The sequence below is a fragment of the Lepidothrix coronata genome, unplaced genomic scaffold, assembly GCF_001604755.1.
Source record: "Lepidothrix coronata isolate B3197 unplaced genomic scaffold, Lepidothrix_coronata-1.0 Scaffold4, whole genome shotgun sequence".
In the NCBI taxonomy this organism is placed as follows: Eukaryota; Metazoa; Chordata; class Aves; order Passeriformes; family Pipridae; genus Lepidothrix; species Lepidothrix coronata.
Genome location: NW_016690184.1, coordinates 3231330 through 3256224, shown reverse-complemented (window position 1 = coordinate 3256224; position 24895 = coordinate 3231330). Strand labels below are relative to the sequence as shown.

Here is a 24895-nt window from a genome sequence, read left to right as displayed (position 1 = left end):
TTTAAACGCTCCACTGTGAATTGTACAAAACTCAGGACATTTGTGTTTCATGATCTCTGCATAAGGTGCTGATTTATTCAGTCCTCCTCCCTTCTAGTGTTCTCCCATCTCTTACATTTTATCTTGTACTAAGTTCTATGCAGAAGGAACTACTGTTTTTCCTGGATTTATACATGCTCTTGTCCAGCAGGCTCACAGTCTGTGATCAAGGTATGCAGACAATAGCAATAAATGAGCCAGCCACTAGTACTTTTATCTGTTGAAATGACTTGAAAACTGCATTTCTGATTGGTATAAATCACATATTTTCAACTACTTTGTCACTCAGTTTATAAAGTAATAAGAACAGCAGTGTTTAGTCACTCCAAGGGTATATAAGATTATTTCAGCCCAGGTGGCTTATCCCTTCTTAAAATGGATTCCATGAGGACATACTTTTATTAGACATGAAAACCTCAAGAATTTTATTCTGTCATTCGAATTTTGTTGCTTCTCTTTTCTGTAACAGTAACAGCTGATCTCAAACTGAAGGAGTATGGTACACAGCAGTAGTAATAGTGGCTGCAAGAAAACCTTGACTTTATTTTCTGTATTCACTTCAATCTCTCACAGATGCAGGCCTGTGTCCTGCATCTGTGAGAGACTGAAGTGAATACAGAACACTGAAAACTGTAATAATGGTTAAAACCTCATGTCTCTTCAGTGTCATAAAGCAGCACTTCCTTTTCCACATTACACAGGGAGATGCTTTTCTGATTCATCAGACAAATGTGCTATCCATCAGATTAGGACATCAGGGCTTTAGCAACGTTATAATAAGAGCATGTCATATATATATGTGTGTGTATATATATATATATATATACACACACACACATAAAATAACTCATCTCTCAACTCCTGTAATCATTCCTGTCCACCACAATCTTGTTACCATAAACAGAACTGTCTAAAGAGTTTGGGAAGCAGTAAGGCACAGCACTGGCATTTCTGCTGCCTAAGTGTGACAAGCTTGTTTTATATAAAACATGATTTGTGTTTATGACATCCCAAGGATGACAATAGGGCAAGTTCACAGCTTTTGCAAAGTCTGACAACACCACAAGATCAGCTGCATTTCAATTTTTCAACTGATTCATCAATTTACACTTTCCAGGCCAACTGTGTTAGAAAGTCTATAAAATGTGTTTTTCCTCCAAATGCAGAAGACAATTCAACTCTAATTCCTTAAAGTTGTATCTAGGACTAAACATATTAGGTGTAAGAGACTGCTTGATGTTTACAAAGAATTAAGTTCTTGGTTTTGCCTATAAAATATGTGATGATGAGGTGCTTAAATGCTCAGTAAAAAGAGAAAAAGTTATCATAATAGGGGACTTACACGTTCTCCTTTGGGTCCTCTGTCTCCCGGTCTCCCCACAGCACCCTGAAAAATGGTTTTTGAAAAAAGATAAACCTACCAATTAAAGGCTTTGTTGTATATTCATTTGTTAGCAGAACTGAAAGCAACTACCTAGGATTAACAGCTATGGTATCTGTAAAGAATAAAATACACAAAAACTTGTTTTCCTACCGGAGGACCTGGCAATCCATCTTTTCCATTGATTCCCTAGAAAAAAAAGACAAAACACAACAATTTTAAAATAAATAGTCTTAAGTATTTTAAAAATATAAGGGCTAAAGCTCAATATTTGGTGCCATATCAGTAAATATTCTAAAGTTTGCAGAGGCAGAAGTGTGTGTGGTTATAATATAGAAATACAAACCCCATCAAGATGTGCATCAAATTTTATGAGCATTCAACTTTAAATGATGAGTTATCTGGAAATTTTGCAAATGTGGAATATGGACCTGTACATGCACTTTTTCAGTACCAGGTAGTCATTATATAACCATAGAAGAGATTTCTCTTATTCTAGATATTAGCCCTGATGCCCTATTACCCCTCTGCTGCTGCAGAGATTATGCCTTAATATTAAGTGGCTAGATCCACTCCCTGGTTCTTAGGACTTCTAGCACAGCACAGTTTTGGTCTCCTGGGCTAAACCTATTTCCTTCCCAAAAGAGGGTGCTCTCATTCATGCTTCTTGCTGGAAACTGTTCCAGGCCTATGTTATCCTCCAAACTGGAATGTGGCATTATCATAGAATCATAGAATCAACCAGGTTGGAAAAGACCTTGATCCAACACTGCCGTGGTTACTAGACCATGGCACTAAGTGCCACATCCAGTCTCATCTTAAAAACCCCCAGCGACGGTGAATCCACCACCTCCCTGGGCAGCCCATTCCAATGTCTGATTACTCTCTTCATACAAATTTCTTCTTAATATCCAACCTAAACCTCGCCTGGCAGAGCTTAAGACCATGCCTTCTTGTCCTACTGCTGGTTGCCTGGGAGAAGAGACCGACACCCACCTGGCTACAACCTCATTTCAGGGAGTTATAGAGAGCAATAAGGTCTCTCCTGAGCCTCCTCTTCTCCAGACTAAAAAACTCCAGCTCCCTCAGTCTCTTCTCACAGGACTTGTGCTCGAGTCCCTTCACCAGCCTCGTTGCTCTTCTCTGGACCTTCTCCAGCACCTCCATATCCTTCCTGAACTGAGGGGCCCAGAACTGGACACAGTACTCCAGGTGTGGCCTTGTCAGTGCTGAGTACAGGGGGTACAGGGGAAAAATCACTTCCCTGGACCTGCTGGCCACACTGTTCCTGATCCAGGCCAGGATGCCATTGGCCCTCTTGGCCACCTGGGCACACTGCTGGCTCATGTTCAGCTTCCTGTCAATCCAAACTCCCAGGTCCCTTTCTGCCTGGCTGCTCTCCAGCCACTCTGTGCCCAGCCTGTAGCACTGCAGGAGGTTGTTGTGGTCAAAGTGCAGGACCCGGCACTTGGCCTTGTTGAACCTCATCCTGTTGGAATCAGACCATCTCTCCAGCTTGTCCAGGTCCCTCTGAAGAGCCTTCCTGCCTTCCAGCAGATCAACATGCCCCTCCCCCCCCAACTCGGTGTCATCTGCAAATTTGCTAATGGTACACTCAATCCCCGCATCCAGATCATCAATAAAGATATGAAATAGAACTGGGTCCATCTAAGGGTCCTAGTTGATATGGGCTAAAATAATGTCAGAGAGTATATTAACAATTGCACAATGCCAGATAATTTCAAGATAAATGCTCTGGGACTGCTTAATTTAGTAGGATGTATATGTATTTGCACATGCAGCAAACTCACTGCTGTTTCACTGAGTGAGAAAAAAGGACTTGCATGAGGACATCAGGAATATTTCTTTCCCTCTTAAACTGCAAAGTGGAGTTTTATACAGATTAGGCACCTTGGGCTAATTTGCTGCTGAAGCTACAGAAATTGTCTCTTCTTTCAAGGCAGAAGTGTAATGTGTGGTTGTGCTGACAAGCTGCAATGGTCTGCTTCTCATGCTCATCCCCAAAACACCAAGCTTCTGGGGAGATAAGGAGTTATGTGCTATTCTAGCTAAACCCTTATAGAATATAAAATAGGTTGTTTTAAACCATCTTGGACAGTGTGGACCACACTGCTGTCACACTTTCATTAAATAAACAGGTCAGATTAGACACATCTTAAGTGAATAGCAAATGCCTCAGTTGCAGTGTTGCATCACCTGTATAAAGAAGAGCCAAAAGTTTATTCAGAGTCATGAAGCACATGCTTCTCTATCTAAACTGAAACTGAGAATGTATTCTGTCACCCCATCCTTTATAGACTGTGTTAAATTTCTGGGTTCATATTCCCCCCCTGGAAAAACTACTAGAGGAACCTTTATGTCAACAAAATCCAAATGACCTTCATAAGACCTTTAAAGGCAACATCTCAGTAAAATTAACTATTAAAACACCACAATACCAGGAATTCTTTTCTGGATGGTTAATACTGAGCCCTACAGCTCAATGTGTTCTTCAGATATTACCTAGCTTAACACAAAGCAAGATGTAATGTCATTTCTTGTGTAACTTCGGATAAACTAAAACATCCTTTTGTACATATTCAGTATAAAATTCCTTACTGGTTTTCCTTGTGGTCCTTCTGGACCAGGGAAGCCTATATCTCCTATAGGTCCTCTTTCACCCTAAGAAAGAAGAAAATGCATATAAATCTGTCAGTAAAATCTTGCATTAGGTGTTTGAAATATTCGTGTATTATCATAAGAGTCCAGAACTCAAATCTTTACTTACAGGTTCCCCTGGCATCCCTGGGGACCCAGGAGATCCTGGCTTTCCCTGCAAACAGAGAATATTACAGATTCAAATTACTAGGAAGCAAAATAGGTAAAAAATAAAAGAAAATATATATGTGAATGAAATATTCATGTTCTTGTTCATTATTTAATGAAAAATCTTGCTCTTTTGTACAACGTTACTCAATCCCTGGATGTTCTTTACACTTTCTGAATACTGAGATAATGTTTTCATGAGGTTTTCTTTTACAACACCACGATTTCCACAAGGAAAAGTCATAGGCAGATCAAAGTTTATCACGGTATATGTAAAATCAAGATTAAGGTCCTTCCTAGTCCTAATTTTTTTTGTGTGTGTGTGACTTTATTACTGACTTAATGTCTTTTGCAAAATTTCTTCATTCTGTTTTTTGGCCACTTTTATTGTTGTTTTATGTTTAGCCTGTCAGAATTCACAATCCTCTCTCATCTCATCATTTAGATGTTGATTTTAAATGTCTCTTCTTTTCTCTCTTTATATATATATATATATATATATATATACATATATATATATATATACACATATATATATATATATAAAATGGTTTTCTTTTAACAACTTCAATCTACATTTCCCAGAAATAGCATTAGACCAGATCCTCAGGTGACTTGTACAAGTGAGGAATCAAACACATCAAAATCAGTGACAACTTTGGGAACAACAGGACTGAGGATAAGTGCTGAGGAAATAGGCATTGATGGCAATGCTTGCAGAATCTCAGCCCAAGCTTCCCTCATAATCCCAGCAATCTCAGCAAAGTGCCAAAGTGTAAATAAGAGGTTTATATTCTCAGATGGGAAAAAGAGTCCACTATTCAATCTAGGGAATAATGACAGGGAAGGAACACAAATTATTTTCCAGTAGGATATGTGGATATGTTTCACACTCTTCCTAGGCTACTGAAAAAGTTGTTTTTCATATGTCTATTAAATTGTTAATTAAAACTTCTTAGCATAAAATATAAAAGGAAACAATTAATTTCAGGAGGAAATGATTTATTTAGGTGGATTTTATTAGAATTAAATATAATCAACAGAATGCAACTCCATCAGTGATGAAGGGACCTCATTAAATATTTCATATCCAACTTGAATAGACAACATCCAATGACTTGGAAATACACAGGGAATGAACAATTGTGATAATCCTAACCAGCTACTGCATTATTATTCACAGTGTGAAATATATTTCAGAGCAACAAACTTTGAAACTCTTACATCTGCTACAAAACTCAGAGAAATACTTCTCTTTTTCCTTTAAGTGTGCAATTTGCTTTAGGAGAACCTAATGAAATTAAGTTGTTTAAGATCATGTTCTCTCTTAGAACTCACAGTAAATAGACTAAATCGGTGGCTAATGGAAATGAGAGTGCATAGACACAAACTTCTTTTTATTTCATGAAACACATATTTATAATTTAAACAGCTCCTAAATGAATTGGTAGCTGCCCAAATTTAATAATAAATCTATTTGCATATAAATAACTCCATATTGCCTCCTGAAATATGGATAAACTTTTTTTATTAAACTGTGAATGCAATATAATGTATTCATTTCCTTTAGGAACACAAATGAATAATTATAATTTCAATTTATCATTAGTTACATTTACTTTCACCTACAACAAAGTTTCTGGATGACTTTCAGAAATCTCTCTGAATACCATACGTAAATAGCTGACAAAGCATTTCCCTAAAGCAAATGTTTGATTGACTTGATATGCAGATCCTTGTGGATTGCAATAAGTAGTGTTCATAACTTTGTGATAGAAAGATGCTCAGAAATTTGTGCATGCCCATGAACAAAGTCTTTATCTATATTAAATAGAGGCAATGAGAAGAATCTCATATTCTTTCTTAGCTAAGCATATGCAGCTTCAAATTTCAGCTTTATCATGTATTCACACCACTCCCTCCTGTCATTTTAATAATAATATGAACCCTCAATGCTATTAAAAATCTAATTTCTTTAGGAAAAACACAATCTTCCTACCTGCCTATAAAGTATAAGCCAAGCACTCATGTCCCATAGTGGTAGAGATTACAGCTCAGCATCTTGCTTGACCTGCGTTTTCAGTTTCTAAAAAACTGAGTTTTCCTTAATGAACATACATACCGGTGTCCCTGCTACTCCCGGTGTGCCGGCTGGTCCACGGTCACCCTGAAGAAAAGATAAATCTATACTTAAATGGCAACAATCAAAACATAAGTTTGTTTGTGTATTCCCATTAAAACCTGAGGAAGGATTATTCAGCGAACTGAAAATGGGGACAAGAGCCAGGCTCTGCTAAATGCTAATATTTATCTCTGCCAGTGGCTCATTTTACAGACCTGAGCAAGTAACCAAAATCCTTTGTTTAGGTTCTCTTATATTATGTTTCTATGCTATCCCTTTGATTCTGCTTCAGGCCTCCCTAGAAAAGGGATGGAAAGTCCCTGACTTATCTGATGTTGTCCAAATAATTACAATTTGTAGTCATGACAATGACCAAAATTCACACAGGGTAATTCACTTTCATGTCAACATCCCCATGTTTAAGATGTGTCTTTCAAAGAAGTTTTTGCCTTCCTGCAACCCGCTCATTCATTTACTAAAAGTCAGCATCCTCAATTTGCTTGTGCCATGGCCCTTTCTGGGAAAAGGTCCTCATTTTAGCATACACCCATCTTCATCTATGCTTTAAGCTAAGACAATGGGGTATTTTTTTGCTGGAGGTGATGAGTTATGGGCATAAATTCATCTTTCTTGAGAGGTCTATAAACCAAAGCAGACAGAGGTCAACAGTGGTAAAACTCTACACAGCGGTATTTGCTCTAACCCACTGCTGACGTGTGTTGGTCTGCAGCACTACGCTTTGCTACTGTAATGCTGGTTAAAAATGTAAGAAAAAATTAGGGTCCTAGCTTCTATATTCATGTCAGAAAAGTCCTGGCACTGTTAAAGCCATATTAACAGGCCAATATTTTTCTGAGATGAGTTTATATTACCCGAAGCAGATTTGCTAAAGCTCTGCCAGCACAGCTACACACATGTTCTGCTGTGCAGAAGAGCCTCAGGGAGTGTTGGTATTTCTGGTTTCTGTTCTTGTAACTAATGTTGTTTTGTCTCATTCTCATAATTTTGCTCAGGTGCACAATGGCAATGCTGCTAATTAAAAAGACTTAACTCTGTTACACGAAGTGCAGACAGATGACAAGTTAAATGTCTGACCTCATGTCCAGAGGAAGCAACTTGCTTACAGGCCACAGTTCAACCTCTCCTGCTGTGGAGGCTGAGAGAAGTCCCTTAATGCATGTTTGTCCCTCAGCGAGGGACACAACATGCACCTCTGGAACAGTGAGCACTATTTGCATCAGGTAGGGCATGTTGTCTGGAGCACTGCACGCTGTCCCAGTGGTTATTCTGGACCCAGAACTTGCGGTGTTTTCCCTGTATGGTGGCCATGATGACAAAACTGAAAATCCCTAACATTGCCCTTGCAACTTTTTCTTTTCTTTTTTTTTTTTTCAGGGTTATTGTGGTGCTTTCAGCAATGTGGTTTGCAGCATGGCTGCACAAACCACTGTGTCAGCACAGCTGAAGGAAGGGACATTTTATCCAGAGGACATAAAGTTCTTAAACCAGTTCATGAAATTATCATGAAATTATAGCAAACATTTGTCTGTGGAAGATGAAATTCTGCTGCACAGAGGTGCATAATAGCTCTATATTAAAAACCAGTATGCATTATACTGTTGGGACTGGCAGGCTCCAAGATTCTGTTCATTTATTTGCACCAGAAATGTGGAATTTTGACCAAATTTAGTTAAGGAAAAGATATTTTTACTCTGGGAAAGGGCCAAACACTCACTTAGCTGGTTTATACAATTTGATCCATTGCTTATTCCCTTTATTTAATTCCTGTCCCCACTTTGTCTAAGTTAGGCCTGTAATATCTCCCTGTGTTTGTTCATTTTGAAATCAGACTAGTTCTTATTTGCTTGTAAATTGAAGTATTAGAGAGCAAGAATCATCTCACGTAATTTAAACATCTACCTCAGATCTTGTCACTCCCCACTCTGCACAAGTAGCAGTAATGCACAGTGATATCAAGAGAGAAACTTTAATTTACATTGCTTTTTGGTGAAAAAAGTTTCAGTAAACTATTTTTGTATGAAGCTATTGAATAATGTAATTAAAAAAGCTGAACAAATACTTCATTTGCAAAAGAATTTATGCATTTTTCTTCTTAAATTGATGGGAAAAATCAAATTGGTTTTGCTGACAGAAAGCATATTTATGGATTTTTTCATTTCTCTGATGTTTTGTACTTTGCCATATTTAAAAATTAATATCAAAATACTGACATTTTTAGCATTTCATGACAAGCTAAATTCATAATCGGCCTCCACAACTAGCAAGCAAAAGGCTGAGAACAAGATAGATGAAATGCAAGCATAAGACAATGTTCGATAGAGAACAGGAACTAGTGACCATACAGAGAAACATGTTAACTATGTTACTATCAAGTACAGAAGTGTTCTACCAAGTTAAGACAACAAAATATTACAAGACCTCCCACACAGAGTTTTCCATTTGCAGAAAATGAAATGTTATGTTGGATGAGTATATGATTTAGATTCACAGTAAAGGAAAAAAGTATAGATAAATATGCCAAGATTTTTTCACACAGAATCGTTAATACACGAAAAAAATTCAAACATGGTTTCAGAAAACATTTAGTTGCAGGTAATGTCCACTAAGAAGAAGCCACCATTACTTCTTTTTAAGAGTCCTACCTTTTCCCCTGGGAGTCCTTCCAGTCCTGGTAAGCCCATTGGTCCTGGGTCTCCCTGATTTTTTTTTTTTTAAATTAAAATAGATTGTATACATTAGAATTTCAGTACTCTACTTGAGAAATGTTGAACAGCAAGCAACAGCAGATTATTTAACCTGAGATTAGTAAAACAGCTAACCAGTTATTAGGTGAACAGATTTTGTTATACTCTATTTTACTGATCTGTAAATTAAATTTTTCTCAGAGGCACTGTCTGAAGATTTGGATCAATGGTTTAATTTTGATGAAGAATGTAATCCAGAAGACTCCACTTCTGTGCTCTTGCAAGCCAAGGTCACCTCTAAAGCACCTCCAGGCAGCAGAGCCTTGGGATGTAAGCATACACTGTCAATCAGAGAACCAAACTCCAAGCAATTCAGTGCTCTGTTCCCTGAACAAAGGTCACTCTGCAACAAGGGATGCACAGACTGGATCCCTGGGTAGGTTTTCAAGTTTTGAAAGAAAACCAGAAACATGCTCCACTAGAGAAATCAGGTTAACATGTAGAGAGGGGAAGCCCTATTAATTGTTTCTTAAAAGAAAATTGATAATTTATCATGGAGATTTGAACTACAGCCAACAACTCCAGTATTTCAGCAATTGTCAGTTGAATTAAAAGCCATGGCAAATTGCTGTCTGGATTTCTTGAAGTCTCTGACAGATCTCTCTTCCCACACCTAAACTCTGCTGGGTAGCTGGTGTTTCCTGAGTAGGAAGTGGACACTGATACAGAAAGATGTTTTCAGCTTCTGGGCATTATGGTGAAAAAGAAGAGGCTTGTGAGTTCTTTTGAAAACAGATTATTCAACTGTTTTAGGAAACTATCTCACAACTCCATGTTTTGCTGTCACTGCTGAGGGGTTTTCCTTTGGGTTTCTTCTTGTCCTTGACAAGCATAGTTATCACTTTGGTTCATAAATCAAAATATACTTTTTCATGTAGCTGACTTTCCATTAACACTTGGCAAGGAATCAAACATATTCCTAAACCCTGCATAAGCTGGCTGAGTGGAGATTATGCACCTTCATGACAGATGAAGTCCAAGCCAGCTCTTAAAGATATTACCTTCCTATACCACTTTGATCTTGGTTGGGTCAGTGTGAGCTGGCTGCACTTAATTCTGCTACTATATTTGTGTAGATATTGTGCCTTCACTGGTAGGAAAAAAGGTACATCTAAGTGGTACTGGCACGCTGCTTTCAAGAGTAGAGACATTCCTCAATAATTTCACACTGATACTGAAGACAGAGATTCCATAATATGGACCCAAGTTAGAAGACAAGAACCCTTCAACAAGAGAAGATACATCATCATCTCCCAAATATTGTGGCCTAATGTGTTCAGACAAGGCCAGTCTCCAGTGACATATAAACAATCTGCGTGTTCTCCTCTGACCCTGATTCTTTATTATCATGCATTCAAGATGCTGGCTGAACCATCTCCTTATTTATTGTGCCCAAGGCTAACAATTTGAAGACAGGACAGCAGCTGAAGAGGTCAAATGTCAGCTTCTTGGTGGTTGAATGAACTCCTGAATGGAACCCTGCAGTAATTTGTTTCACTAGTAGGAGGCAGAGATGTTATTTGCTTTGCTGGAAGGGACATGATTTTGTTTCAAAAATGATCTCTCCAATATTTTTCAGGGTTTCCTGATCTTTATCAAGTAGACAATTTACCAGCAGACCATGGGGAACACAGCATGACTGGGGACAGTTTCCTTTCCTAACCACCTCGGCTTCTACTGATTTTATCGGTAAATTTTTTGCATCAGTTTCCATTATCTGACATATAGTACTCATCCCATTTCAGTCATATTGCCTGAAGTTCAAAAGAGGCCTGCTGGACACAGTTCTACCACACTAACCACGAAGGAACAGCATCTGTTTCATTGCTTTGCAGTGTTATAGTGCTGTAACAATAATTCTGCAGTTATGTGACATTCTTTAGACTCAAAAAATAAGTACAAAATTTATTAGAATTTTAACTGTTGTGGAAGCATTTACCCAATTTTTAAAACAATATTAATTTAAAATGATATTTGATACTATTATATTTTTTGGGTTCAACCATCAACAACTCAAGTGTTACTATTATCTTCTGGGTATTTGCACTGATGTCCAGCCATCAAGACACAATACCTGTGAGTTTCAACTTTTCCACCTTCAAGTCTAGGAACTGTAGCAACACACTGCAAGATGATCACAAATACAGTTTCTCTATTATAAAGGCAAGGACTTTGGAAAATGTACGCCCATTCAGGGTTTGGATCTACATTCTGCTGGCAGATAGCGCTATGCAACTGTTCAAGATTCTTCTCTTACTTGTCTTTCCCCTTCTCATAATGTTTAAAGAACAATCACATAAAAAGGACATAACACTGTTTAATGTGAAAAAAATAAATCAAAAAGTTAAATAGATGTGCTTTTGAATGTCGAACTGCGTAGCTGAAAGGTATAGTCATCATCCTCTTGCTCACAAGAAGAAATGTGATCTTACTGTAAGTAGCTATCATGCCATTTTTGAAGAAAATATCAACTTCTAGTTGTTACTAGCTGGCATGATGTAGCACACACTGTACCTTGACCATTATCACTTTCAAATTTAATACTGAGAACAATCTAATAGCTCTGAAGGTATTTTCTGCCTTTATTTCACCTTCTTTGGTCTTAGATATATCCAGAAACAGCTCAGCAGAGATGAATCCATAATTATATGTTAATACTATGTTCAGTCATTCATTACATTTTCACTTAGAAAATTTACCAAAATTGCAAAATTCACAAGCCTGGCAATTAAAAGGCTTTTTCAGGTGTACTGATTCTTCAGGAGGTAAGCTACCTGCTAAAGAATGCAAATAGACTCTTCTACCCTTGTAATTACTATCATGTGTCAAACTACTTTGGGAATTTTCTATTAAGACCAAAAAAGACATACATACCACTGTTCCAGGATCTCCTTTTGGACCCTGCAGAAACAAACCAAAGTGGAAACACATTTAAAGAATGTCTTACACAATAAGATGATATTTTTAATGATGGCATTATGAGTATACTTTGCTAATGCAGTGCATTTAGAATCAGTATTAATTCCAGCCCTCTCAGCTGACTAATTTAGCATAAAATCTAAATAATTTGGGTTTTGTTTTGCTGTTCCAGAATACAGAGAAAGACAGCTCTGTACTTTGGTGCCAGGCCACTACCATAAATGGCACATAATGTAAGGACAAAGTCCTCACTGATGGCTACAACATATTTATGTGGTTACCAAAATGACAATCATCTCAAAACAGTAGAACCTGCCTATGATGCTAACAAGGAGGAGGATGTAGAATAAGTGCACAGTATCTCTGGCTCCAAAGAACCAAAGCAGCAGTGTCCAGCTGCAAAGTGGTGCATTTGCACTCTGCAGCGTGGCAGACACCAGCCCTGTATTACTGCCACAATATAATTCCTGGTTTTGCACACTTTTATTCACTGTAGCTAGACACAGTGAATCAGTGACAGAACTCAGATCAGGTTTCACAAGCTTCTCATTTCTGGCACCAAATTTAATCCACTATGAAGCTATGCCATCACAAACTATAAATACAATATGACATGTTTTTAGATATTAGAATACTTTCACTAAGGAGTCCAATACAAAATTCTGTACCACTTCTGCAGCCTTTACTTGCTAGGACAAAATACTTAAATCAAAATAAATTACTCTCCAAAATGTGCTAAAATACTTAATAAGCATAAATTCACAGACTCTATATCATTTTCTACATACCAATCATACACTTATTTTTTCAATCTTTCAATATAAAATCAAATTCCACACAACCAACCAATCTCCCTATCACTATGTCAATTAGCTCTTAGAACTTAGATTTCTGATAATACTTACCGGAGGTCCTGGTGGACCTGGATAACTAGCGACACTCGCACCTCCCTGTAACAGCAAGTTTAAAAGTTGAGTTGGGCCAAAATTAGGTGTGGATTGAAAAAAAACAATTAACGTTAAAGAAAAATACCTGCAGTTTATATAAGCTGCTCATTCCATTTCTTTCATTGTAAGGCATACCCTTTAAAGCATAAAAACCAAGTGAGTATCATTTATGAGTTATAAAGGCAGAATTATTGTTCTGTTCAAGTCCTGTAGCCTGGCAAACCTGTGGTATACTTTTTGTTCTCAATTTGTCAAAGATTCCAGACACAAAAGAACACAAGATACTTACCAATGAAGCTTGGGACTTTTTTTTGAATGATAAACCCAGAAACCTCTAAATCTCAGTGTATGTTATATTTTGATATTTATTATTACAATTCTGCAGAATAAATTTTGTGTTAGGTACTATTCTACTTAATTTGGAGTTCACAGTCTTTCCCTAGGTTCCCTGAGTTCTCTGATCTCATGTACCCAGGCTCTCAAATTACTCTAGTAACACTGGACACCAAGGTTAACTAATTTGACCAGCTTTCTAGGATGGCTTTAGTGACCTGAACTTACTCAGCGATGAATTGCAAAAAAAAAAAAAAAAGGAATACAGATATATTTTGGAAAAAGAAATTTTTTCCATCCTGCAATACTAACGTATTAGATTGAGAGTTCCTTTTATTACTTTACATTTTACTCACAGGTATATTGTTCTTAGTATAACATTCAAAATATAAAACAAAATGTCTCACCGGAGGCCCAGGTGGTCCAGGTTTCCCAGGAGAGCCTTCACTACCCTAGTAGAGCAAGAGATTCATAAGACTTATTTACTGTAACTGGCCAGATTTATTCCATACTCAAGCTATGATGACCATAATGACAATAAACAAGAGATACAAGCAGGTAATATCAAGAATAAATCCTCCTGCCCAGTTCCTGCTTAAGTTTTAGGCAAGTTATGAATCATTACTTTGTACTAGTTTTTATTTTGTTAGTTGCTTGCTGCTTTAGGTGTAGTAACTTCCTTATGGCAAAATAGTAGTGGTAACCTGGGTTGTGAGACATTTCATAGGTACCAGGAGAGAGAGGAAGATTAAAAAAAAAAAGATTTGTTAATATGAATTTCTAAGCAACTGGCAGATAAAAGTTAACATCCATTGTTAACTTTGTATGTTATTTTGTAAAAGCCAGTCCTCAGCTGATCATTCATATGTAAATAAAGAAGAGCTACAGTTTGAGAAGTTCGGTTTACATAGATACATACTGAATAAAAATTGGGATTTAAAAAAAAAATCTTCTTTATTAAGAGACATAAAGAATATATTTTTGTTTTTTATTATAGAATATTAATCTGCTGCTATCTGTATCTGTAATCTGTTCTGCTGATGTGTACTGAATTGCTTATATTAAAAAAAAAATATAGCTGCTGAGATTTTTCCCCAGCAGAATGGTGGGGTCTCTGACTAGTATAGAGTTACAAAGGTTTCAATACAAAATTTCCCAAAAAATCTTTTCAAAATCTTATCACTACAATTCAGTAAAGTACACTGTATAATTTGAAACAAGTCTGTCAGAATTTTTCACTAACTTTGTTGAATCCTATTAAACATGTCTCAGTGAGACCCTTAGGTCACATATTTAAAATTACTAAGGTGGCAAAAGTCAAGCTAAGTGTTCTTTGCCACCAAAAAAATATAATTGTAGTTAAATGCTTATACTAGAATAATTTTCAAATGGTCCTGCTAATTGATAGAAACTAAGCCTCCAAAGTGTGGTTTTGAATACATCCTGGGGTATTAAAATACTATTATTTTAGAAAGCATATTATGTGATCTTTTCTCAAACATGTCCCCCCAGATGAAGGAGGGAGGAGAAAATTACTGGGCCTGTAGTTCATTTACTTCATCACTCTTCAGCCATCTTTTTGCCCTTTTCGAATGAGGAACAAATTACAGAGCAGTGGCTTCTCATTCTCACTTCTGTGTGAATTGTGAACAAGGAACTAACAAAGACTTGTGTTTTGCATTCAGTTACATAAAAATGAAATAACTGGGGTAAATTTTTCTTATTGTAGTCTGCAAGGAGAAAACTGTCATTCAAATTTTATACTGAAATAATCTCAGAGCTTTACAAAATAGTTTCCCTTCTTACTCACACAGAGTCAAAGTTTTGCAGAGTATTAGTAGAATCCCACACATTGATGTGGCAGTGTTATGCCTGAAAAACTCCAAGGTAATAGAGAAAAAAATAAAAAAAGCTGTATTCATATACAAAACGGAGAACTTGTACCAGAAAGTATTTTGCAGCAAACTAAGTTTGTCTCTGCTGTATTTCTCTGATCTGAGGAACCCGAGAAATGAATTTGACCTCTTAGTTACAATGGATAATATTGAGCACCTGATAAAAGAGCACATAAGTTTGATAAAAAGCAGTGCTACAAGAGTGTAAATTAAGTATAAAATTAAGTGTAAATTAAGTATAAAGGAAGCATATGCATTTTTTTCAGAATGACTAATAATAACTTTCAGTACTTGTGAAGCACTTTTAAAGTATGCAAATACTTTTAATACTGGTAAAAAATGAGTAGCAGACCAAGCAGTCACCAGTCATATACTATTTCACAAACACATTTTCACTTTCCTAAACTTAATATAATACCTTACACCTAGAGAACATTCTCTGCAACTTACATACACCACAAGGACTGCAATTCAAAATATAAGCCTATATGCACAGCATTGCTTGGGGAAAGTACTTGTATTGACACAAATAAAAATTTGAAATGTATGTCACATTCTTGTTTGCACTCTTGCACTTTTTAAAAAAGCCCCCAAACACAAGAGTGTAATGGGATTGCAAAACCTTCACAGATCTTTACCAAGACTAAAGAGAAGGAATACCTTTTCGCCTTTTGCCCCTGCTGGACCAGGATGTCCAGGTCTTCCTGTGACTCCCTGCACAACACAGAATTCTTTATATTAGTTATGAAAAAATGAAACACAGTATTCTTACATTGTCTCTAAGTTTTTAAAACTTTTGCTTTTTGACGGTCATTTAAACCTAATTATGCTGCTGCTTCAGGTTTAAATATTTCTCTTCTGTCTGATACAACAGCTGTGTCCTTCAGATAAGTCCTTTGAAGGGTAAAACTTGTGTTTGCAGTTGCATTTTCACCTTGGCAAACTAAATGCACTGACCCTAACTGGCACATCTTGATACTGCTAAGAATCACGCATTACTGCTAAAATGCCAGTTTATATATTCCACATTAAACTTCCTACATGTGCTACAGTTTTTGAAAGAAGCATTAGTACTGCCATGAAACCTAGGAATGAATAATGATCATACTAACTAACATGATTCCACCCAATATTTGGAAAATAAAATTTGAAAAAATTTTGAAGAGGACTTTTGCCAATAATACCAAAAATTCTGAAGATATATTTCAGCGCCTTTAAATACTGTCAGATTATTCTCATACTTTGTTTTTTACTTGTGAAACCAAGTAATTACAGAACAAAAAACAGAATGCAAGTAATTACTTGGTTTCAGCACTGAATTTTTTCAGAATTACTAGCTGGAATTATTTTTAGATTTTTATTACTAACAAGTACAACTTGAGTACAAATACATAATTCACTTCAAGTGCGCACACCGTAAGTCATGTAACCTCACAGATTCTCTAGTAACACTAAAAGTTGAAACCTATTTAAGTTACATAAACTTTGAGCCCAGAAAATGACAGTATTTTCAATAACATCAACACCAACATAGTTTACTTTATTAGAGCCAGTATGGGTAAGGTTTTATTATTACTGTCCTAAAAGATAAAAGAAAGAATAAGAAACTAGACAGCTACAGCAACCTCTCCAGAGGTAAATTAGATCACAGGTGATACCAAACACTTACAGATGGTCCACTGGGTCCTGGTATGCCTGGCAGTCCAGGAGCACCTTGAAGACCCTGGAAATTAAAAGAGCACACATCAAGTTCCTGTCCCACTTTTACATAAAAAATACTTACATTCAGCATGTCCAGCAGTATTATAACTATATTAAAATGCATTTTCTTCTAAAAGGTTGGTGCATGATTTTTAGTAATGAAAAAAACCAACACCTTGACATGCAGGGAAGAAATTATCATTGGACAAGGTCAGAGGTAACTTCTTGCTTGAGTGATAAACACCACTTGTCCTTCAACCTTTCACATTGTTATCTTATGTCTCGTAAATCTTTTTGTCTTTAGTTGTGTAGATAAGAACAGGACAGCTGGCTTTTCCTTAGAGATTAATTTTCTATTTTCTATCACTAAAAGGCTCTTCTTTTGGTGAGAAGACATTTACTCAGACTTTTCAGTGTTTCCTGATGCTATCTAAATGCAATACTGTTTTCCACCTGATTTATAGATTTTGCTTTTTTGATAATGGAACATGACATTTTACACAGTATTTAATGATCCACTTTCCTGCTTTTATTCGATTTTATTGCCTATAAAATTGATTGACTCTGGTATCCACTTACTAAATACACACCTGTTGCAACTTACTACAGTAAATACAGATGGGATTTGAGATAAGCCTGGATGCCACTGAAAGTCTTTCCTCTGCCACACCAGGCTTAGGTGCAATTTTAGACATGTAAAAGACATGTACTAATGAGAGCCAACTGCTCTTGGTTCTGCCTATAGTCCACGAAGGAAAATAGATACCTCCCAGCAGAGATTGATTTTATCTGTCTATCCGCTGACAAGAAGAAGGTGTATTTCTCCTGTTAAATGCTGTGTTTAAGAAGGAATGGCTAAGGAGGCAGTCTAGAAAGCTACAGAGGTCAGGAGCCCTGAAATAGGTCCTCTGAGGGAGAGACTGAGGGAAAAACTTCAGACAGAAATAAATCAGGAAAAATGTGGAGTTAGGGAGAGACATTGATTTCCTTCTCTTGCTTCGACACACAGAGGACATTGATCCACCTCTGCAGCTTTTCATAGTGGCAGGATGTGCTCTGTTCATTTCTAATTACTTTACTCTGATGGCACAGTCATATGGAAAATTAATATGAAGCCAAAGGAACCTTTTCTGCAGTTCTTGTTACTGATGTTAAGAAAACCCTCCCCTGAAAAAAAAGGCATGTTTTTTAAAGGAAGAGAACTAAGCTTCAATGAAGAATAAAGGGCATATATTAAAAGCATATGGATGTTGATGAGTGCATTTCAAAGAGTTTCAAGTGGGCTTCTCACACTTTCTTCCTATTTCCATGCTAACCAAATCATAACACTGAAAATAAATGCATTTTTTTAAAGAATTTGTAAAAAAAAGTTACTTTTAAATTTAGTAAGCTTTTTCATATGTGCTTCTGACAAAAAAAATTCACTTGCACCCTCACAATGTTATAATCAAAAGTTACTGCTAAACAATGAAAATATCAGAGCTAAGGCAGGTAATGAGCTCTCAAACAGTGAAGAAGCATGTGAGTAGTTAATTTATTAATACAGCACAACACCCCACCGAGTTAATGAAAAATTTACTATGAATTTACCCTAGAGTCCTTTAAAAAAACCTGCCAGTTATAAACTTGCTGTTCTATTATTACCCTTTTAATTGCCTGAAACATCTCACTTGGTTTTCAGAAGTTAAATAGTATTTGAATTGTTGAAATGGTTTCACTAATGCCTCAGCCTGCTAGGACTGAATTGTAGAGATATCCTGTAGGGCACACAAAGGATGTGTTACTTTCCCATTTATTTTTTAGTAAAATTCTGCATGAAATTTGTTTATGGCTGCCCACCATTTCAGGGAATATGTTCTGAATTCAACCTCAGGAAGCTCTTGCTTTGATAAGAAGCAAGGAATTAATGAGATCTATATATTGTGTAAAACAAAAGGAAAAATAAGCATGATACTTTAGGCTGACAACATGCTAAACTCTGGGGCAAAACAGTAGTAGGAATACATATTTAATGCTTCTGCTGCATCTTTTTTTTCCTCATATAATTGTTTACATTTGGAAGCTAAGGACACTGATGAACACAGATTTTTTTGAAAATTATTCTCATTCTACTAGTCTACATGGCCTTAGTGCCAAAGAAATGTAAAATGATCATAAAGAATTGCAAACCCCTCAATCAATACACTCTAAATGTGTTTCATATTCTCCCGGTGCTGTGTCTTGTAGCCAGCACTCCCTGATTATAAGAGAATTTTTTCCTTCTCCATAAAGACACAGAAATAACTCTACGAATGCAGTTTATGATGCAAAATACTGTAAATACTTTGAATTCAGCTTCTTCAAACATTTTCCAGTTTCCACTTAACAGTAATTGCTGCTATGACCATTCCCATCAGAGTATTTGCCTAATGGAGTGTTTTTGAAAATAAATTCTAAAGGGGATCTAATAAAATGAAAGCAGATACGTTATAAACATGAACTATTTTCTGAAAATATTTAGCATTTGCCTATTTATTGCTCTATAATGTACTCTAAAGAATTAGCATATAAATGTATATGAGGCTTTAAAATATATAAATGAGTAAAAATTCACAGACAAAAATTAAATAGATGTTATTTAATTGAATAATAACAGCTAATCTTATTGAAAATTCAGAATTGAGAGCTACTTATAGCAATACATGACTATCTCAGCAGTTTTAAAGAACTAAAAAACATCCTGTGCATTTCATTCTCAGTCTAGGTCTTTACTCAGGTTCAGATAGGAACATAGCTGCTGTAGAAATGAAGTAGTTGTACCTCATCACCCTTCTCTCCTGCAAGCCCAGGAAATCCACGTTCACCTTTGCTTCCCTATGAAAATATAACATTCAAACAAATACTTTTGTTAGAGAACAATGAATTTCATGTTCTGTAGGGCATTTTATGACTCACATTTAATATATATTACTATGAAGCCCTAACAGCCATAGAGCCTAGAGCAGAAAAAAAAAGGCTCAAAACAACCTAAAAGCTTTAAAATATCACTCCAATTGAGGTGAAAGGAAATGAGCGGTTTGTACCTAGCAGGCAAACTAGACAAAAGGCCTGATGGAGACATTAACACCAAGGAGCTCAAAACGCTTGCTGAAATGGAGAAAGTTCACTTTTCATGGCATTAGACTCAATGATAGAAGATATCTATATGCCGAAGCATGTGGCTTTTGATCTGATTACAGTGAAGCAGGATTTTGATTGATGTCAGTGAAACTTTAAGTCCCAGTGAAATAGCTGTGTTATTCCCATGGAAACAGAATGCAAAGGCACAGGGTGGTCCAGCTGCTGCACGCTTGAGGGAGACATGGGAAGTTTCCTTCACCACAGGATTCTTGCGTGACTGACTCACCTAAAATAAGCCTATAGATAATAATGCACTACTTGACAGTCAAATCTGAGCTAGCTTTAAAGGTGGCAAGACACAGAAGAGCTATCCCGGTGTGGGACTCAAGTTAGGCTATTTTGCTCACTTTCCTTAGAGAGAAGGCAAACTGACTCATGATGAGGGCTGAACCAGAAAAATCGTTTGAACTTTTAGGTTGCTCAGATGTCACATGGATAGGGATCAGACAAGAAAGTCAAGACTGGCAGAGATAAGAATCTGGCCTTTTACTTCTAACAGGAGCCAAAGCAATGAAAAGTACTCTCTTCAAAACTTACCTTTGGCCCTTCTCTACCAGGGATGCCTGGAGGTCCTCTTGTGCCAGGATCACCCTGCAGAACAGACAGAAAACCAAGTGACAAATAACCATTTTTGTTACTTAGATCTGATCCATGCAGACCAATTTATAGAGACTGCTTCCTTCCTGCCTTTCTGACCATCCCTTCATTTTACCCCAAAGCCTTCTCTTCAGTCCTTGCTCTCTTCTAAGCAATGTACTTGTTCAGAGAGTCTTCCTTGTTTCTCCCCCATCTCTCAAACCCTGCTAACACATTTTTTACTTCATTTTAGATAGTCCCAGACACACCTGTGTTTAGGTTTGAGCACTCCAAATTTCATTATTTTTCAAAATAATATCTTAGAAATTCTAGACTATTTTCCCTATTTGGTATATTACTGAAATTAATGCTAAAAAGCAAAAGTGGAGAACGAGGTATATTTGTTGCAATTCATTCTGTGTATTGGATGTGTTGGACAGGCACTTGCTGGCTACTACCTCAGACGCTATTTGGCAAAATTCCTATAGAATACAAACCTCGCTTACTTTTAGAAAACAAATCAAAAATCTACAAAGATCACAAAATTATTTTAGGCTAGCCCTGTGGGTCAGAATTGAACCTACAGAAACTTTTAAATGCATATTTTGGTTTAAAAAGCATGTTTATAACAAAGAACTATATCTAACCTATAAAAATATTTACCTTCAGTATGGCACCCATGTCTCCCACAAGTGGCAGTGCAATCTGAAATTAAAAAAGCAGATGCAGGTAGTATTTTACACAACATTATTAATTATGATGTGTTCTCATTATTTCTAAAGTTTATATTGTTACAAAGAGAGCTGACTATATATATATATTGGTTGAAGCTATCTTTTAAATGAAAACTCAAAATTAAAACAAGGGTTTCAAATATAGTTAAATATCGCTGCCTATCCAACCTCACAATTATAATTTTTTGTTACATTTTAAGGAACTTTCTTAAACCATGACAACAGCATAACTCCAGAACATACTAATATTGTTGGGTTTGTTGCATATCAGCAACTACTTAACACAACTGAAAAGTGTCACAGACTATTCTCACTTGATTATCTTCAGTTGTTTTCCTTCCCCTTTCTCCTAGGCTTTGACTCTACCACCAACTGCAGCACAAATTCTGGAGATGCCAAAGATAACTTCCAGAAATTAGTTCAGATACCGAAAATAATCCAGCTACAGCAACAAGAGCATTTTTCCTGTCTTTAAACATTAAGAATTTGTGCGTAACTTTGTGGTGCCAGCGCTAAATTGGCTACTAAAGCTAACCCATTTAAAGATCAATCAGTAAGACTACACTTACTGCAGCATGTCTCAGATTTTCAAGACCTGCCATTAAACTCACATTTAAAGATTCCCTGAAAAAACTCATTGCCCTTGTTATCATCAGCTTCACTCACAAACAGTCTCCAATTACTAGTGCTCATTTCTTCTGGCAATTGCTAAATAAAAAATTGCCCTGGGCATACTATAAAATTAGGCATATTCAAAATATGTTAACTGGTTTTGTTCAGTCTGTTTCAATCATTTCCATCTTGAAAAACAAAATGTAAGCACTTTTGTAGCATATTAGAAAAACTGCCAGTTAATAGTAATGGGTTTAAAACATCAACTCAGGAGACACACTGCTGAACATACTTAACCATAAACATCGTTAAGAGTACACCGCTAAGAGGGTAGCACTCCAAACTTTGAAAGCAGGCTGATGAGTTTTCTAGGGTGAGACATCGCCACCTAACACAACCTAAGGACATAACTAGGTAAGGTGTGAAGTTCATCCTCTGCACAGAGGTAAACTGCATATAGACAGTATCACCTGCTCTTAAAAACCTGTAACAAGACTTTAAAACAACTACCACATGCTTTTCTTCCTTCCCCTTATGATGAAATTTTACAGCTAGTCAGGCTATTACAATGTTACTTGGTCTTCCTGCTGGACTAGAGAATTGTAATTTCCTCAGGCTCTCCTCTTTTCTAGCATTCTTATTTTAGCTGGTACAGAACCCCAAAGCCTTAGTGTGGAAGGTGCCAATATCCAGCTGCAAGAGCACATGAGGTACAAGAGTAAGCCTACCATGTTTGTGCCATCCTCTGCTCTCTATGTATGGCAAGTCCAGTCCAACTGCACACACACGTAAGAGTCATAACTCTGTGTGCCAAACTCTAAGTGAATGATATATAGCAGGATTTTGAAAATGTTAAAATGGCCTTAATTCTCCAGAATCACTCTTGCTTGCTACATCTTCCTTTAAAAAATGTTCCTTCCAAAGAGAAGAGTATTTCAAAAGGTAATAATGCTCCTGTTAGTAAGTTTTATAATTTAGACCTGTCTATTTAATAGCAGCATCAAATATTCTACTTACATTTAGTTTACAATGCACTGTACCTCTAGATGTATTCTACTTATGGATTTTGTTTTTCCTTATTAAGCACTTCATACTCATCTGTGTCAAGTTAAATCTTGTTGACTTCAGATGGCCTTTGAATTTTGATTATATCTTCAAAAAGTAAGCAATCTTTCCCAGTCCAATTTCAGAGTTTTTATCTAGTTACCCTAATAAAATTAAATCACTGACAAGAACTGAGCATGGGGAAGACCTCTCTTTCCAAGTTTGACAGTTCTGCTGACAGATATTCCGATCCATAATTTTTGATAAGCATCAACTATACGGCTAGTAATTCTAAGCATTTTTTGCTTGCTTACAAAAACATCATGAAGACAGTCTCAAAGTTTTATTAAGGCAAAGGTATGTAACATGACTGTTTTCCTGTCTTTCCCAAGAAAGTACTTCCATTTTGTCATTCATATCACCAGTTCTTCTAGACTTATTATGGTATTCACCTCCTTTAAATTTAAAATACTTGCACCAAAACAAATGCACAAACTTTCTCTCTATACGTACAGGATCACCTGGAGGGCCTGGTAGTCCTGGCTTTCCATCTCTTCCTGGAGTGCCCTAGAAACAAATGTAAAAATTGATGGCCTTTAATCATTGATGAGGCACACATTACTTTTTGTTGCATATATAGAAAACTGTCACTTACATTAATACCAGGAGTACCTGGAGTTCCTGGTAACCCTGGCGGTCCCCTAGGGCCCTAAGAGCAGGAAAGGTAATTTAGGACATAAAAATACTTTTCCTGTAAAATTCTTAAATTAAATTAATGCTTTTTATATTAAAGACAAAACTTATACCCTACCTGCACACCTGCTGATCCAGTTGGACCTATAGGACCCTGCAAGAAAACTCCAAATAATCAGTAGTTACACTTTCTAGGATAAGGGAGATGAAATTCATTAAAAAATGTTGAATGTGGGATATAGCTGCAGTTTTCATTGTGAGAAAGACTCGCTCTAAGGTTTGGCTTTGAATCCAAATGTAATTTTGTCAAAATTACAGAATTCAAGACTTTGCTAAGGCCCATTTTTAAGGGCAAGCAACTCCAAAAATTAAGGATTTGTGGTGAAACTTGTTATTTAGGCAGGAGATTCCTAAGAAAAGCTAATGAGCAGTTGAATAAAAACAAATTAGATTATTTAGATATAAATGGATAATTTTTAAAATTCAGATTTGAAAATATTTTGACTGAAAAGATATTTTTAAGGATTATTTTAGATGAAGAACTCACTGTGAATCTCTATTTACCTTTCACAAACATTTTCTCTCTGTACCAGAGTACTGTCCATAAACTGGAATGTATCAGCTGATACAGTTCTTCAGTCTGGACTGAAGAGAGATTGTCTTATTCACTGGAGTAGAACTCATGTACCACCCAACATCTACGCCATCAATATCAGCAAATTTTTTTACTGAAGACACTGCAGAGGGCTTTATTTAAAGGCAATAGAAAGAAAGAAACTTGGGAAACAAGCTGAATAACTGAAAGTTATTGCTCTACAAGTTACTTAGTATGAATGCTTTAGATAGGCTGTATTAACTTGCTTCATGTTCGAACTTAAACCACACAGCAACATGTGAAACAAGCTGGGAGTTGGGAGTCAAGTCAGAAGGGAGTTCACAGCATGGCTGTTTACTGCGCTTAGTTTGCTTACTGCAGTTTCACAGAGATGCACAGCGAGAAGCCCAAATTCTGGGCATTGGTATACTTACTGGTGATCCCTGAATGCCTATTCCAGGGGGCCCCATCTCCCCAGGTGCTCCCTGTACACCAGGTAGTCCTCTTTCTCCCTGTGAAAGGTACAAGGCTTTCCATTACAATAGGTCTGAAAT

The 24895-nt window shown here is 36.6% G+C and overlaps 1 protein-coding gene across 4 annotated transcripts in view; it reads right to left on the bottom strand.

The window, feature by feature from the left end:
- The window catches only part of COL19A1 (collagen type XIX alpha 1 chain), a 190921-nt gene that overhangs the window by 16931 nt on the left and 149095 nt on the right, over positions 1–24895 (bottom strand). For all 4 annotated transcript variants that reach the window (XM_017826692.1, XM_017826710.1, XM_017826717.1 and 1 more), the window contains 19 exons: positions 24776–24853; positions 23865–23900; positions 23709–23762; positions 23567–23620; positions 21327–21368; positions 20625–20678; positions 19728–19781; positions 16897–16950; positions 15888–15941; positions 13740–13784; positions 13085–13135; positions 12958–13002; positions 12008–12034; positions 9032–9085; positions 6369–6413; positions 4209–4253; positions 4040–4102; positions 1574–1609; positions 1382–1426 (listed from right to left, as the gene is read on the bottom strand). In XM_017826692.1, coding sequence (XP_017682181.1) covers positions 1382–1426; positions 1574–1609; positions 4040–4102; positions 4209–4253; positions 6369–6413; positions 9032–9085; positions 12008–12034; positions 12958–13002; positions 13085–13135; positions 13740–13784; positions 15888–15941; positions 16897–16950; positions 19728–19781; positions 20625–20678; positions 21327–21368; positions 23567–23620; positions 23709–23762; positions 23865–23900; positions 24776–24853 — 936 coding nt within the window. The remainder of the gene's footprint in view (positions 1–1381; positions 1427–1573; positions 1610–4039; positions 4103–4208; positions 4254–6368; positions 6414–9031; positions 9086–12007; positions 12035–12957; positions 13003–13084; positions 13136–13739; positions 13785–15887; positions 15942–16896; positions 16951–19727; positions 19782–20624; positions 20679–21326; positions 21369–23566; positions 23621–23708; positions 23763–23864; positions 23901–24775; positions 24854–24895) is intronic.